At 46.5% G+C, this 14,782-nt stretch overlaps 2 protein-coding genes and 1 long non-coding RNA gene across 3 annotated transcripts; 2 read left to right on the top strand and 1 right to left on the bottom strand.

Annotated features, from left to right (window-relative positions):
* Window positions 1-2,780: 2,780 nt before the first annotated feature.
* LOC108023855 (alpha-tocopherol transfer protein-like) lies at window positions 2,781-4,639 on the top strand. Its single transcript, XM_017093502.3, has 5 exons — window positions 2,781-3,178; window positions 3,249-3,356; window positions 3,912-4,056; window positions 4,116-4,329; window positions 4,395-4,639. The coding sequence occupies exons 1-5, from the start codon at window positions 2,904-2,906 to the stop codon at window positions 4,547-4,549; spliced, it is 897 nt and encodes a 298-aa protein (XP_016948991.1). The 5' UTR covers window positions 2,781-2,903; the 3' UTR covers window positions 4,550-4,639.
* A 155-nt stretch (window positions 4,640-4,794) lies between these two features.
* LOC108023878 (protein kinase C-binding protein 1) lies at window positions 4,795-13,826 on the bottom strand. Its single transcript, XM_017093561.3, has 9 exons — window positions 13,617-13,826; window positions 13,344-13,471; window positions 11,567-12,616; window positions 11,099-11,265; window positions 10,955-11,036; window positions 9,150-9,330; window positions 6,532-9,065; window positions 5,611-6,471; window positions 4,795-5,528 (listed from the first exon to the last, which is right to left on the bottom strand). Exons 3-9 carry the CDS (start codon window positions 12,599-12,601, stop codon window positions 5,307-5,309), a joined length of 5,082 nt encoding a protein of 1,693 aa, XP_016949050.1. The 5' UTR covers window positions 12,602-12,616; window positions 13,344-13,471; window positions 13,617-13,826; the 3' UTR covers window positions 4,795-5,306.
* On the top strand, window positions 10,244-11,540 carry LOC127011508 (uncharacterized). The gene is made up of 2 exons (XR_007764499.1): window positions 10,244-10,332; window positions 10,486-11,540. It is a non-coding gene; the product is annotated as an uncharacterized LOC127011508 (long non-coding RNA).
* Window positions 13,827-14,782: the final 956 nt, after the last annotated feature.

Here is a 14,782-nt window from a genome sequence, read left to right as displayed (position 1 = left end):
AGATCTTTGGCTGCACCTGACCCCCACGTGCAGGTCGAGCTTCGATTCAAGCTCGGACTTTGGGATGCATAATTAATTTCGGATTGGCACCTAGTTTGACACTCGAGGCTGACACCACGACACCTGCCCCCAGCGGTCCAAAATAAAATGCGAGTCTACACCGCCTCCGCGGACCCCCTCCCCTGGGTTCCCGCAGTTTCCACTCCTCGGATCACAAACTGGTTGCCTTCGGCGGCAAACATTTGCAGTTTGCTATTTGCCGTTTGCTCTTTGCGCGCGGCTCATAATCCGCTTGGAATTTCAGCCACGCCAAAGTGGCGCACCGGCTGTTTTAACTGAGCGGTGCATGCCACAGCCACACGGAGAGGAAACTCTGGCCAGTCTCGGGGTCTTTCTAACATTTTAATTTCATTTGTAATTTAGAGTAATACAATTTTCAAAGCATTTCTACAACCCATCCTAATGTTCTTACCCACTTTCCATTGAAGTCTGAAAACCTTAACAAACCTGTTTTTGCCAGAAGTTTTAGATCCTAATTTTTAGCCAAAGAGTATCAGTATTTTGTCCGAAACAAGGCAACAAATGGTCCAATTGTAGAGTGCCATACCTCGTTGAGCTCGTAATAAAATTCCCAATCGATTGGCATTAACAACTAAAAATTTTAATTTTCGTCAAATTTTAGTTAAAAATTGTGATGTAACCCCTTATGAAAAACGCGAAAATTTGTCAAAATTTAAAGTGTCTTAAATCTACCAGAAAACGAAATGGATCGATAGCTGGGGTTCTTAGCTGATCAAAACAGTTATTTATTTAGCTGAGGGATTCAATTTAGTCAAGTTACGTCAAAAAAACTATCAAAAAATTGAGTTTTTTGCCATAAGCTAACAATCCCACTTTTGCACCAAATATTATCAGTTTTTTGTCCGAAACAAGGCAACAAATGGTCCAATTGTAGGGTGCCATACCTCGTTGAGCTCGTAATAAAATTCCCAATCGATGGGCATTAACAACTAAAAACTTTAATTTTCGTCAATTTTTAGCTAAAAATTGTGATGTAACCCCTTATGAAAAATCGAAAAATTTGTCAAAATTTAAAGTGTCTTTAATCTACCAGAAAACGAAATGGATCGATAGCTGGGGTTCATAGCTGATCAAAGCAGTAATTTATTTAGCTGAGGGATTCAATTTAGTCAATTTACGTCAAAAAAACTATCAACAAATTGAGTTTTTTGCCATAAGCTAACAATCCCACTTTTGCACCAAATATTATCAGTTTTTTGTCCGAAACAAGGCAACAAATGGTCCAATTGTAGGGTGCCATACCTCGTTGAGCTCGTAATAAAATTCCCAATCGATGGGCATTAACAACTAAAAACTTTAATTTTCGTCAATTTTTAGCTAAAAATTGTGATGTAACCCCTTATGAAAAACGCAAAAATTTGTCAAAATTTAAAGTGCCTTGAATCTACCCGAAAATAAGATGGCTCGTTAGCTGGAGTTGTTAGCTGATCAAAACAGTCTTTCTGTTAGTCGAGGTCCTTAATTTAGCCAAGTTACAATAAAAAATCACCGAAGAAAAACGCGTTTTTGCCATTAAAATTCATTTCGAAATTCCACCAAATAATATCAATAATTTTCCCGAAGAAAAGCAACAAATGTACTAAATGTACTAAAGGTGGATCGTTAGCTCTGATTGTGTGCTCCTCGTCCTTCTTCAGCTGAGACCCTCAGTTTAACAAAGGTTCGACGAAAACTTCCACTTTCGCATAGGCATATTCCTCTTTTGTGCACTATTTTTTTCAGTGCTCGCACACAGCTCCAGCCGCAGGCTGCCTAGCCAGGTTGCATTTCTGACCAGCTGAGTGGCTGGCTGGTGTCTGCTGTTGGCAAAATGTCAAGTGTCTGCCGCGGAAATGAGGCCGTTGTGGCAGCTAGACTCCGCGAATAAAGTGGAAGACGAAGTTGCTACACGTAGTAGCACTGCAACTCTACGAACTCGTATGGGTTGTGACATCTTATTTGACAGAAGGATTCTGCGAGCTAAGCGCGTTGTGCAACTGGTACCCCACTATCAACACCTTACATTTTCCCCATTTGACAAAAGATTTGATTCATACATATTATGTATACGCCATACATGCCACTCTTCCTCCAATCTTAAATCTTCATTTCGATTTGCACATAGATACACAAATAATTTCCTTTCGCCAGTCAAGCGTCACACTTTGGCTTTGATGAAGGAGCTGGGATCTCTCGATCTCCCGAGCACACGCCATGCGAAATAATAATAGGCCCCTCGTCATGGATCGGCCGCCCAATCACTTGATCACATGTTATGCAATCCCGGGGAAGAAAAAAATATAATAATAACCGTACGGCGGCGGCAGTCGGGCAAAAATGCATTTTCACGCAGCCTGATGGAAGTGAAGTGAACCGACGACAAAAACACTGAAAACAAAGCTTTAATACTTATTTATGAAACCTTCTAACTATGCATACATTGCTAGTTATTAATAGAAAAAATTAAAAATACCTGCATTTTAAAATCCAATTACATGTCCCTAATAATATTTATTTTAAAGCTTACTTTCTGACTCGTAATTATTATTATTTCTTTTCGTGTGACTAACGAAAGCCGCTGCTAGTTTTTCCTGAACACATGCTGGTCGAAGCCCCTCAACTCCCCGCCCAAAAACTTCCATTCCCGATCCCATCCCGAGCTCATGGAATTGCATGCCGAATTCGCCAAGCCAAGTCAGACGGGCAACCAGTTTCACTTGCGAAAGCAACCAGCCTCCACTTTCATTTCCATTTCATTCGAGAGTTGACCGCGCTCAAACGCGTTTCGGGCCAAGTAGCGCAACAATCAAAAGTAAATCCCGATCCCGGAGCAGCCCAGCGAAATGAAGGAGGCCAACTTGGAGGATCAGTATGCCAGTTTTCCGGAAATCCAGCGCTCGGAAGTGCTGAAGTTCCTGGACTGGATCCACGCCCAGCCGCACATCTCGGACAGGTTTTCGGAGGGCGAGGCCCTGCACTTCTTCCACTCCTGCCGCTACAGCATGGAGGTGGCCAAGCAGGTCCTGGACACCAACCTCACGGCCCGCACCCACCTGGTGGAGTTCTTCGAGAACCTCGACAGCGAGCGACCCGAGATCAGGCGAGCCATGCGAACTGTGTGGGTGGAGTCCTGACCGAATACTTGACAACTAACCTTGCACTGACATAACTTCCTTACACATCCACAGTTCCATTGTTCCTCTGCCAGGATCCACACCCGAAGGATATAGGGTAATTCTCGCCAAACTCGATGACTTGAATACCTCCAATTATAACTTTGCGGATGTTATGAAACTGTAAGCACCTGGGAGATTGGGATCTACCTTCTATTGTGACTGATAATCTTAACTTTTTTCGTTTGTATTTAGCTATTTCATATATTTACTTAGATAGTTATACACAATTAGCAAACACTTGCTTAATTCTACTTCAATATTAATGGCTGTCAGGTATTGTCGGTTGAGCTCCATTTTGCACGTCATTTGTGGCGTGATTATGACAAGGCGTACGGAGCATGAAGAGATTAAAGGTCCGAGCTGACTCCTCAAACTTAGTGCAACCAGAGGCACGCACGGCACATTTCGCCATTCTCCGGGTACAGAGATACATACCGAAATAATGAGAAACTTCAGGTACTCAAAAACCAGCGACTACTGTCAGTTTATAGCGATCATTATAATCTGCTTCATAATGGAAGTCAATTAAGAGGTAGCAATTAAGCAAGCTTGACAGGCAGGGGTGCAGTTCAGGGGACGTATATGTCGATGCACTCCGAAAAAGTTGGGATTTATCTTTAAGGTTTAAATCATAAAAATTCCCCATATTTAGATACTTTTGTTTTCCACTTTCAGATATTGCATGGTTTTCGACTTTTGGATGTATGAAGATGGCATTCAGCCGGGACACGTCATAGTCATCGATCTGAAAAACACATCCTTGGGACATGTAGCCCGGATTGGCCTCTTGCAAATGAAGAAGTTTCTATTCTACCTGCAGGTAAATAAACTTAGGTTAACATTTTAGAGACAATCCAAATTATTATTTATTTTTTTCAGGAAGCTGCTGCCATCAGGCTGATCGGATTTCACTTCATTAACATTGTACCCTTCATGGACAAGATCCTGGCGCTCATGACTCCATTTATGAAAAAAGAACTGACCACTGTGCTGCATGTGCACAGCGACATAAAGGAGTTCTACAAATTTGTGCCCCAGGCAATGCTTCCCAAGGAATACGGCGGCCAAGTCGAGGAGACAAACATTGCGAAGGGTGGGCGCGAGATTCAAAAACCATTGCTTACTGATTGTTTTCACGAAACGTAACCGTTTTCGCAGAAATTTACTACAAAAAACTGCTGGACAACCGCAAGGAAATGCTTGAGTTTGAGTCCCGGCACCAGGTGAACGAAAAATGTCGTCCTGGAAAACCAAAAAGTGCTTCCGACCTCTTTGGCATCGAGGGAAACTTCAAGAAGCTGGACATTGATTGAGCTCATGGTACTACTTTGCAACTTTAGAAAAATTGTTTTTGTTTCCCAGGTGTTTGATGAGAAATTAAAGCTAAAAGATACTTTTAATAATCTGGCTTATGGTGGTCATAAGTTAAGAGCTTTTGTGTAGCACTCTTTTATGCGAATCTTAATTCTCCAGATGTTGAAAGTATTGCATACTTTTAAGTGCTCTACTCTTTCTGACGTATGTCCTGTTTTCTACAATTATCCTTATGCACAGTGTCTTTGATGTTATAGGCAAATAATGCATTTTTATTCTTTTTCCACTTTACAGCTTTGCTTTAAATATACATAAAATGTATGTAAATTAGATGATAAAAACAATTTACAGTATGATTCAAAAGAAAAGTGGGATGACCTTATGTCTATGCAAAGTCCATCTGATGGCCTTACGATGATTCTTATCCAATAGGCGGTTAAGTTACAGTAAAACCAGTGAAACTACAACAACATTCATGAAATCTTAAACCTAATTATTGAATGGTACTTTACACTTTCGTCTTCTTTAACTTATTCTAGGAGCGAATTAAAAAAAATCAAAAGCTGCGCTCGAGGGAATTGAAATAAATATTATGGTTTTCAGTTTGCTGTTTGTATCAAATGTAAGGGGTAGAGTGATCGAACTATTCAATCTGTCTCTGAGTTTCTCCGGAATATCAAAGAAATTATTTCCTGAATAACAGGCAGTCTTTCCAGGTGGAACGCACGCACGCTTTTGATGCTAGTCGTTCACGATTTATTGCTGGAACACTTGTTGATTCATTTGATTTTGGCGCATAGCTTGCGGGTTGTTGTTGCTGCGCATACCCTGCGGATTGCTGTTGTTGATATTGTTGCTGTACATTTGGCGCATCCGGCTGTTGTTTTTACCAGAGCTGCGACCAGTAGTCTTCGGCACCTGCTTCTGATGCTGCTCTGCGATCATAAAGGGCGCGTTGGTATTCACGGTGATGGGTAACTGAAAGAAATGTTAAAAAATTAGAGAATGTTAAAGCATGCCTATCAAGTTTGGAAGCCTCGAAATCAGATTCCCTACTTACAGGTATATTAAAGCGCTGTATGGGCATCGTTTGACTGGCGGTCTTGGGGTTGAAGTTGGGGGGAGTGCGCTGCGCGGACATGAGATTGGAAAGGTGGTTTCCAGCCGCTGGCGTAGGTGTCATTACTGCGTGGCTGTTGTTATTAGCAGATGCCGGTGCCGTTACCGTGGACGTCATTGTGGTACTGACCACTGGCCTCAAATATGTGGTTGCGGGCAGCTTAAGCACAGTCTCCGGATTTGGTTGGTTGAGCAACGTCATCATAGGCGGCCACTTCTTCGAGCTTTGTGCGCTGGCAACAGGTGCTGCAGGTGGACAGGCGACGGCCGTTCGAATTATCTGTGAGCTGGGACTGGGACTGGTGATTGGTTGTGTCGCCGTTGGCATCGCCACTTTGGCTTTGGATCGGCCCGGTTCTATTAGCGGAGCCGAAGGTGTTGGAACTGGGTTTGTGGGTGGCGCGGCCTGGCCACAGGTGGCTGAGTGTCTGGGCCAGTGCAGCTGCTGACAGGGATAGTCGCAGTAGGAGGTGTTCCAGCAGCAGTACAACTGTGCCTCACGCATGCAATTCGCACACCACTGCTTCTTCTTCGCCTCTTCCACTGCCCGCATTTGCTCGATGGCGTTTTGCTGGCGCAGTTCGCAGATCACGCGCTTGTGATCCTGCTCCAATGTCTTGCGCATCTCGGCGATCATCATCTCGCTGGTGCGGTGCACGTCGTTTATCTGGCGCTCATAGTGTTGCTTCAGGCGCTCGTTCTCCAACGACAGGCCGGCGATTCGGGCTTGGAGGACACTCTGATCTCCAGTAGCCATGTCGCTGAGCGTGTCCTCAATGACGGAGATGAAGTAGTCGGTGATCTGTGATAAAAAAATAAAGCTTTAGTAGTTTCCCGCCTAAATCAATAAATGTAAACTTACCTTGTGCGCGTTCTCCTTGAGTTTTTGCGAAACGGGTCCTGCTTGCGAAGGATAGATTTGAGATCCATCCGATCGGAGAGGCCCGCCGGGACGAGCAACCAGTTTTGGTACGCCAGATCGCAGGAGCATCTCACTCCAAGCCGTGGCCAAGCCCGGAGTTATGGGATCATTGGTGATAGGTTCACTGGGTACGTTTTCGCCTGTCAAACCATTTAACGCGCTGGCCAGCAGACCTGCGGGTTCTCCATTGTTTGTCATGGTGCCTTCTTGTGATGTGTGGATGGCCATTTGGGGAATACTCAAGCCGGCTAGAGGAGGAGGCATAGATATGGAGCTGCTGGGTTGACAGGCTAGCGGAAGGGAAGGCGGAGTTGGTAGTGTGGAAGTATTCTGTAGTGTGCTCTTGGAAACAGCCCTCAATGGTGGAACCGGGATATTCATGGGACTGTGTAGATTGCTGCTGCCAGGCTGCTCCACGGGAATTACCACCATGTTGGATCTCAGCAAAGACGACGTGGTGGTGGCCGGTGCTGCGGTCCCTGGTGGGGAAACTAGTGCACGATCGTTCTTCGCCCGGAATTGCTGTTGTGATGGAGACTTTCCCTTGGATGGTGGAGGTTTGCCGGCCACAAAAGTGCTACTTGGCTTGGGTGATGCAGAAGGTGAGGGTGCGGCTGATTGGACAGGCGAGTGGGCTGGAGAGGACGCCTGAGGTGCAGTTTGCGGGGGAACTTGTTGAGCTCCCTTACGTTTTGCCGCTAAATCCGCGGACTTCACTGACTGCTTCTGGTTGACCCTTTGGATAGTGGTGTCGCCTACAAATCGAACCAGGTCATCTGTTGCGGGTGTTTCCTCTCGAGGCGGCAGAGGAGGAGGCGGAGGCATAGGCAGTGGCATGGGTGGCATTGATTCAAATCTCTGGTTAACATTGATCTGATCAGTTTCCATTTCATCCTCGCTGAAAATCTCCTCCTTAATTCGGACTTCCTCCGGAGGTGGAAGCGCCACTGGTTCGGGTTGGTGAGTTGCCACAGGTGCTGGCAGATGAGATTCCGGTTGAGTCGTAATCGACTCCGGCTGAGTCGTAATCGATTCCTGCTGAGCCGTAATCGACTCCTGCTGCTCCTGGTGCAAAGGAAGTTGATCAACTGGAGGTTCATTTGATGTTTGTCTCACCGCCATTTCTTCATCTTCTGGTTCTGACATTACTTCAGTTTTAATTTCTATGAACGGAATAACTTTCTTGATGAGCTGTTGCTGCTGTCTTTCCACCTCGGATTGTTTCTGGATTGCTGCTTCGGTGCGCTTTGGTACATTTGGTTTGCTTGTCGGTGCCGGAAGAGGAGCTGTAGCAGGGGGAGCACGAGCAGCCGCCGGCTCTTCTGCAGCTGCCGCTTGTTGCTGTTGGCGTGGTATCTTTGTGATAGTTACGCCCTGGCGACGATTGACCAGTTCTACTACAGAAATCACGGAGGCAGAAGCTCCCGGAAATGAGGCGCAAGTCTCACTGGTAGAAGTTTCCTTGACCATCTCTGTTTCTTGTGATTTTTCCTCATGCGGCGTAGTTTTTGGAGATTTTGGAGGTTCTACAGCTGCTTTTGCTTGCCCATCACACTGTTTTTCCTGCTCTGGCTGTTTTTTTGAATGCTTTGACTTGCGTTTGTGGTCGCTGGATTCACTGGTGAAGCTGGCATCACTCTGGGAATGTTTTCTTTTTGTGGGCACCACCTCCGGGGCTTCCACGGAAACTATCTTGGCAGCCAGAGACTTTCTTTTGAGCAATACCTTGCACCGAGAGTCGGTCAGAGATTCACCAGATCTGGATATAACTTCATAGTTGTTGGTCTTGAGCTTGGAGTGATCGTTGGATCCGGATCCTGCCACCGCGACAATGTCCACCTCCGGAAGCTTTTTCGCGGGACTGGGCGATTGATCCGATTCGTTGCCCGACTCTGTGGCCTTCGTCTTCTTCACTATGGACAGCTTATCATCGGCCGTCTTGCGGATGAGAAACTGCAGAGGTGTCTTGTTGGCTGGCTCAAGTTCCCTATCGATGGCCGCATACACGCCAGGCATCATCTGCTCCAGCTGTTGTTGTTCCTCCAGTGGATCGTACGCGGTGCGGAAAGCAGCGTAATTAAACGCGCCAATCTTTCGCTTGATTTGCTCGATGTGAACTTCCACCTCTCGGATGCATTCCGCCAGATCCCTTGCTGATCTACGGCTGGTTTGTGTGTTTGGATTCTGAGCTGAGTAGAGGAAGCAGTCCTTTACGGGCACGAAAGCCCTGTCATGTTTGCCAAAGAAGCGCACATTCACCAGCGCTGCGTTGGTCGAGCCCATCGCCTTGGCGGGCCAGTACGGAAAACCCTTGAGCTTGGCCCAAAGCAAGAGATGCGGGTGCCGGCACACCTTCACGAACCACTCGTCGCTGGAGTTGGCGTTCAGGTAGCATTCGGGGCAGGTGTCGATTTCGTTGGCCTCCTGCCGGCACACCTTGACGAGGGCCTTCGAAGCCTGTTCCACTTTCGCATCTGCAAAAGATAATTAAGAAATGTTTAGCAAAAGTTTCGCTGCAGAAGGCTAGTTATAATGAAACCAAACCAAAATAAACTCACCCCCGGCGTCTAGGATGAGGGCGTTGTGCTGCATCCACTTCACCTCGCCGAGGAACTCCTCTGTGCTTTGGTAAGCCCCATCACGGATGCACTGCGCCAGGCTCTCGAAGCTCACCGGGTTCACGAAGTACTTCTTGTACGTCAGCGGGAAGACCTCTTGCGGCGAACGCAGCTTGTGGGCCTGGCGATTGGGATGGATACGAGGGGAAAGACGGCATGAGTGTCGGTTTCGAATTCGTTGCGCGGCGAAGAGAGCGTTCGCTCGACGAGCTTCAATCGTTTGAAAACAAGTTCTCGCTTTTCCCCAGACACGCCAATAAGCGTATGTGTGAGTACATATACCATCCAGGTCTCAGCACCGGGGGATGGGGAGTAAGTGTGTCGGTAGGGGAGGGAATTGTGAGCCGAGCCAATATAAAGTACTGCTATCTGCTGTTCCTTGCTCGTCTTCCTGCTTCTGGAGTGCCAGTAAACGCGAACCATGGTCTACAATAGAGACCACAGATAGACAACTGGGTACAGACAAAGGCCCAAACAAACTTGGTAATGAACGGCTTACAGTTGAGCTCAGCACAATAGCAACCCAACTAAATAATACAGAAAATGTTTAATAGTTTTCTGAATTTTAGTTTTTATGTATGTTTTTTATCAGGATATATTTGTTATGCCGCTTTTTATTTATTACATTTTTTAAGTTTGCTATTATTTCCACCGCGGTTGTAAGTGTAAGGAGCTGCGTACTGGTGTGTTTATCCACTCCGCATGGTCTTGTGTATAATTGCTTTTAATGGACGCTGCCCCAGAGGCGATAACAATAAACTAATTAATTTATTTTTTCACTCCCAAGAAGTTGTTTGAATTTAATCTAATTTAGAGGAATGTGTTAGTCTAAAAGCTTCGCTTGCTTACATTATTACATTATTATCGAGTTATTTAAGGTTAGTGCATTTTGCGAATGATATTATTGGTTCCTTAGATGCTAGTTTGTAAACAGCTTCTTACTGAGCCCTGGCATAAAAAGGTTCAGTTGCAGAGGCCGTTTGCGTAGCTCAGACCATTAAACCTCATTATCATGTACACGAGGCCCTCACGAACACAAGCACAGCCGTCCATTAGCCACACGAGCAGGCCGTTGGCCATCGGAATCAACTGGCAGATAAGTAAACGCAGAGAAATAAACCACGTGAGTCGTAAAACAGCTCCGACTAAGGCCCACATCTGGCGTCGGAGTGGAGCCAATAGAGATGTGGGCCTGCAGTCCCAAGGGTCAAGGGAGCTCAGAGTGAACTTGGTACCCAAGAACCCAAGAGCCCGGTAAACCAGCGAGTCATTTCAGGTGTCTATCTGCGCGGAATGTACTGCATGAACGTTCACTGAGCGAGAGAAAAACTGGGTCTACAGTGGAAGCGAGTGGAGGCGGCAAAGAGCGTAAAAACACAGACCCATAACCCATATCAATTGCAGCTGCGGACACAATAATAGCACAGTCAGCCTCAATGCCACCCCTTGAATGCAATATCGATGAATGCACCAAGTTAATTTGGGAAGCTTTTCTGCATGGCTTTGAGGGTTAAACTGAGTGGTTACGTCAACGAATAATCAATAAGAATTGATGCTAAACCCACACCTTCCGAGCTATTACTTCATACATATGTGCGTCTGCTGGGGCACAGTGTTTTCGCGTGACTTTTGAAACACCACACAGAGAACGTGTGTGGGAAGATAATGGGATCTCGACAAGGAACGAGATACTGTACATACAGAGCTGTTGGCGTACGAATTGCAAAATCAGCTTATTCACTCACCCCGCGCACATGCCTCATGCGGTCCAGGGCGAAGGAAAGCAGCTGGCTGAGAAGATCCACGGAAACTCCATTGCGCCGCAGCCTGCAAGACAAAGAAGCAATGAATAGAGCGGTTTCACTTGTGGGGGAATGCCAGAAGGTCACCTCTTGGGCGCTGCCTCGATCACCTGACACTCGGGGCACTTCCAGGAGGAGTCGAACTTGGTGGTGGCGGGTCGCACGCAGTAGGTGTGGAAGGAGCGCAGACACTTGGAGCAGGCCATCAGCTTGCCGCACTGCCGACACTTCCAGCAGAAGGGGTCCCAGCCAGGCTGAAAGATAGGATTTCGAGACATTATAATCGCGTCCATACCCACTGAACATTCTATTCCCACTGCTCGCGGACAACAGGAATATCATAAACGTGGTTTAACTAGGGGAAACTAATAAATAAATGACTGCTAAAATGTAAACTTGTGTAAGACCGTAACGAGAGCGGGTTTGTCAATAATATAAGGAATAATCGAAAAAATACTAAAGTAAATGATAAAGTATGTACATAGTATAACTGCTATTTTTAAGCAAGTAAAATATTATTGGAAAATAATTTAAATGACTACTGTTACCACTCACCGAGGGTGGCTCCTCATACATGAGAAGTAGCCGCTCGGCCGCCTCCTCTTCCTGTGTTTTCGCCGAGGCCGTTTTTGAGTCACTGGCATCCGAGAAGAGTGAGCTCTGGGCCTCCAGCTCACCAACGGGCCACTCAATATCGGGGTCGCCCTCGACGGAGGTGTGCTGCGCCAGTTCCGAGTCCTGATCATGGTGGATAACGCGATCCAGGAAAGCGTTGTGCTTCTTGGCCAAATCCTCGTTCTCGCTGCGTATGTTGCCCCGCCTCGGTGCCTTCTCCTCGTTGCTCCAACTGTTGCTCAGAGATAGCGTTTTGCTGCGGGACCGGCAGCGGGTGAGCCTCCGCTCCGGAGGATCGCTGATGCTGTCCTCCACATTCAGCTCGGTCAGTCGCTCGCCATCGTCACAGGCCATCGAGTGTCCTCGCGGTCTGCAGCTCTTTATGCCACTGTCGATGTCCTCGTCCTGCCAGTCGTCGTCCGAGTCCAGGATGGGAGCGGGAATGCTCTTGCTCCGCTTCAGGGCCATCTTGAGAGATTTTTTCTTGTGTTCGGTGGTGGCATTCAAGCTGCGGGAAAGCTCTCCACCTGATGCCTGAGTGGCGAGATTACCGGGACCGTTGCGCGACTTGCGGCGCTTCAACTTCGAGACCCCGGTCACAAAGTTGCTGAGGACCTCGGATTCGATGTGAGAGCGCTGCAGGGCTAGCATTTCCTTGGCCACCTTGATCTTGTTGGGCGTGGAGGACTGCACCTTCGTGAGCTTCATGGTGAGCGAGGAGCCCACGTTGTTCGAAGGACTCGAGCTCGAGGAATGGCTGCTGCCGTTAGCCGATCCCGGCGGAGCGCTGACCACATACTTCTGGCGCTTGCTGGGCACGGTAACCGACTCCATTTCGATGTGGCCATCCAGCGAGGAGCTCTGCAACTGCAACTGCGGCTGGGGGCTGTCGATGGCGGAGAGCGCCTCGAAGTCGGGCCGGGGAATGGATTTTGAACTATCCCCACTGCTGTCGCTGCTGTCCGTGCTTTCCATGCTATGTGCGAAAGACTGAAAAGGGAATATTTGTTAGACACATTGAAGGGTTGAGAAACAATAGTTTAATGCCTTTCTAAGTTAATAAAGCCAATAGATTTTGACCTTTCACTACGCTAGCCCTGTATGAATATGGATTAACCTAGTTTTATTACTTTCTGGTTTAAATCGGGGAAGCTACAATGGCTATTTTAATGCTATTAGTGGTACACCTAAAAATACATTTCTCGCAAACAAAATGTGCTGTATCCTTTTGTACCATTTACAGGGTCTTAAAATAGCAACCGAATAGCAAATCGAAGGCGTCTTGAGACTAAAAGTGTGTTAAGCAATAAAGTACAAACTTCGGTTATGGTTGTCGAACAATAAGATTTTGAAACCTGCAGACTCATTAAAGGGAGTATAAGGACCTCTATCACTCCCGATTTAGAAGGAGCAGCATGGTGTTATGGGGTAGTATCTAAGCCATGAGGGCAGTTATTTGGCCCGGGAGGTTCGGAAACCGCAAATATGATATGCTATGTATACCATAGCAACCAGTCTCGCCGCTGTGTGCGAAATGTGACGAATTCGCCAAGCGGCAGGTCTATGTACAAGTGCAGAGTGTCACGATATCGTGCGTGCTTCCGTCTGTCGCTCTTCTGCGTCACCTGAGCAACTTCAGCGAGTGCTGCTTGCGGAGTGTTTTCCGCACTTCCTGTCCTTTGCATGTGCACCGCATCATCCGCCCAGTACTACCCACCTGGCGAGGTTCGCGCGAGGGAGGCCTCACTGTGGCCGCTCTTCCGCTGGCATTTGGGGGCCGGAGCCGGAACTACTTCGACTTATTTCGGGATGATCTGCTTCTGGGCGAGATTCGCTGCCGGGCATCTGCAAAATGCGCACACGATTAATTCTGTGTTTGTGTTTCTGTTTCTGTGTTTTTCTGCCTGCCTGGCTCGTGGGCGAGGGGGACATTGGTGTGGGGGGAGCGGGGGAAAAGCGGAGAGCATTTCCTTGTGCCGTGCTGCCTTACCAATTTCTCTTGGCTGCGGGCTAGAATGTGCGACTTGTGGGCGCCTCCTGGGCTGTTGCCTCCAGACTCCGGATCTCACGACTTGCGGTCGCGGCGGTGATCCAACTTCGGCTGCCTCGATTGATGTAACGCTGCGCTTTCCTAGTTTAATTAATGGTTTTGTTGTAGTTTATTTTTTCCCCAAGTCTCGATGTTTATGCGATACTAGAGCTGGCTCGCAAACCGATACTTAATCGATACTCCGATTTATTGTTGCCCGTTGCCCAGTGCGACCATACACCACTTTAAAAAGGCGGGAAATTCAAAAGCAAATGTTTATTTTTCCCGCTTTAATTTAGATGAAGAATAAATATATTTTATGAATGATTACACCTCAACTTACTATTTTGTCAATAATTTAATAAGTTATTTCGCCGATTTAAGAATCTGCAACATTTAGAGCTCTCTCGTAATGGTTTATAACTTCGCTTAGCGAAACAGTTGGCAATGCGGGAGGGGTGAAACTTGGCTATTTTAAATTTAAGCCGCAACATTAAATATTTAATAAATACAATAAATAGTCGCTTTGCCATTGCTTCTTTCAGGGAAAATATATATAATCATAAACTGGTTAGATATAGATGTGGTTTACATTACAACAGGTATCCTTAAAAACCAATGTCCAAATGGGAAACTTTTACAATGTGAAATACAATTTACGAATTTAAATTTGTACTTTTAGTTCTTCATATAACCGACCGTTGGCTTATTAATCCCAAATTAATCATGTTTAAATAAAGGATTACACTTTAAACGCAGTCCCGAAGAGCTGTGCAATTTACCACTAGTCAGGGATTAGATTGGAAAGCACTGGGCCATACAAATAAATCAGGCGCGTGGTTACTCGAGGGCATACATCATAATTTCAGGTAATTAAGTTCGGCTTTATGCGATGATCTGCTCTAATTTGGAATTTGGCTTTGGAAAATAATGGGCTGAATAATGACCAAAAATGCAGAAGCATTTGCATGAATTTATAATGGAGCGAGTAACCTTGAAAGGGCCGTAAATCATTGGGCAGCTCCACGAAAAATCTTTTATGGCAATTCGAGGAGTTTAATTAAAATTAAAAGACTGCGCCAGCGAGACCTGGAGTCCTGGACCTGGACATTCTCCGGCTCTCCGGC

This window comes from Drosophila biarmipes, chromosome 3R (assembly GCF_025231255.1).
Source record: "Drosophila biarmipes strain raj3 chromosome 3R, RU_DBia_V1.1, whole genome shotgun sequence".
In the NCBI taxonomy this organism is placed as follows: domain Eukaryota; kingdom Metazoa; phylum Arthropoda; class Insecta; order Diptera; family Drosophilidae; genus Drosophila; species Drosophila biarmipes.
Note: the sequence above shows the minus strand (reverse complement) of the source record. Positions and strands in the feature narration are given on the sequence as shown.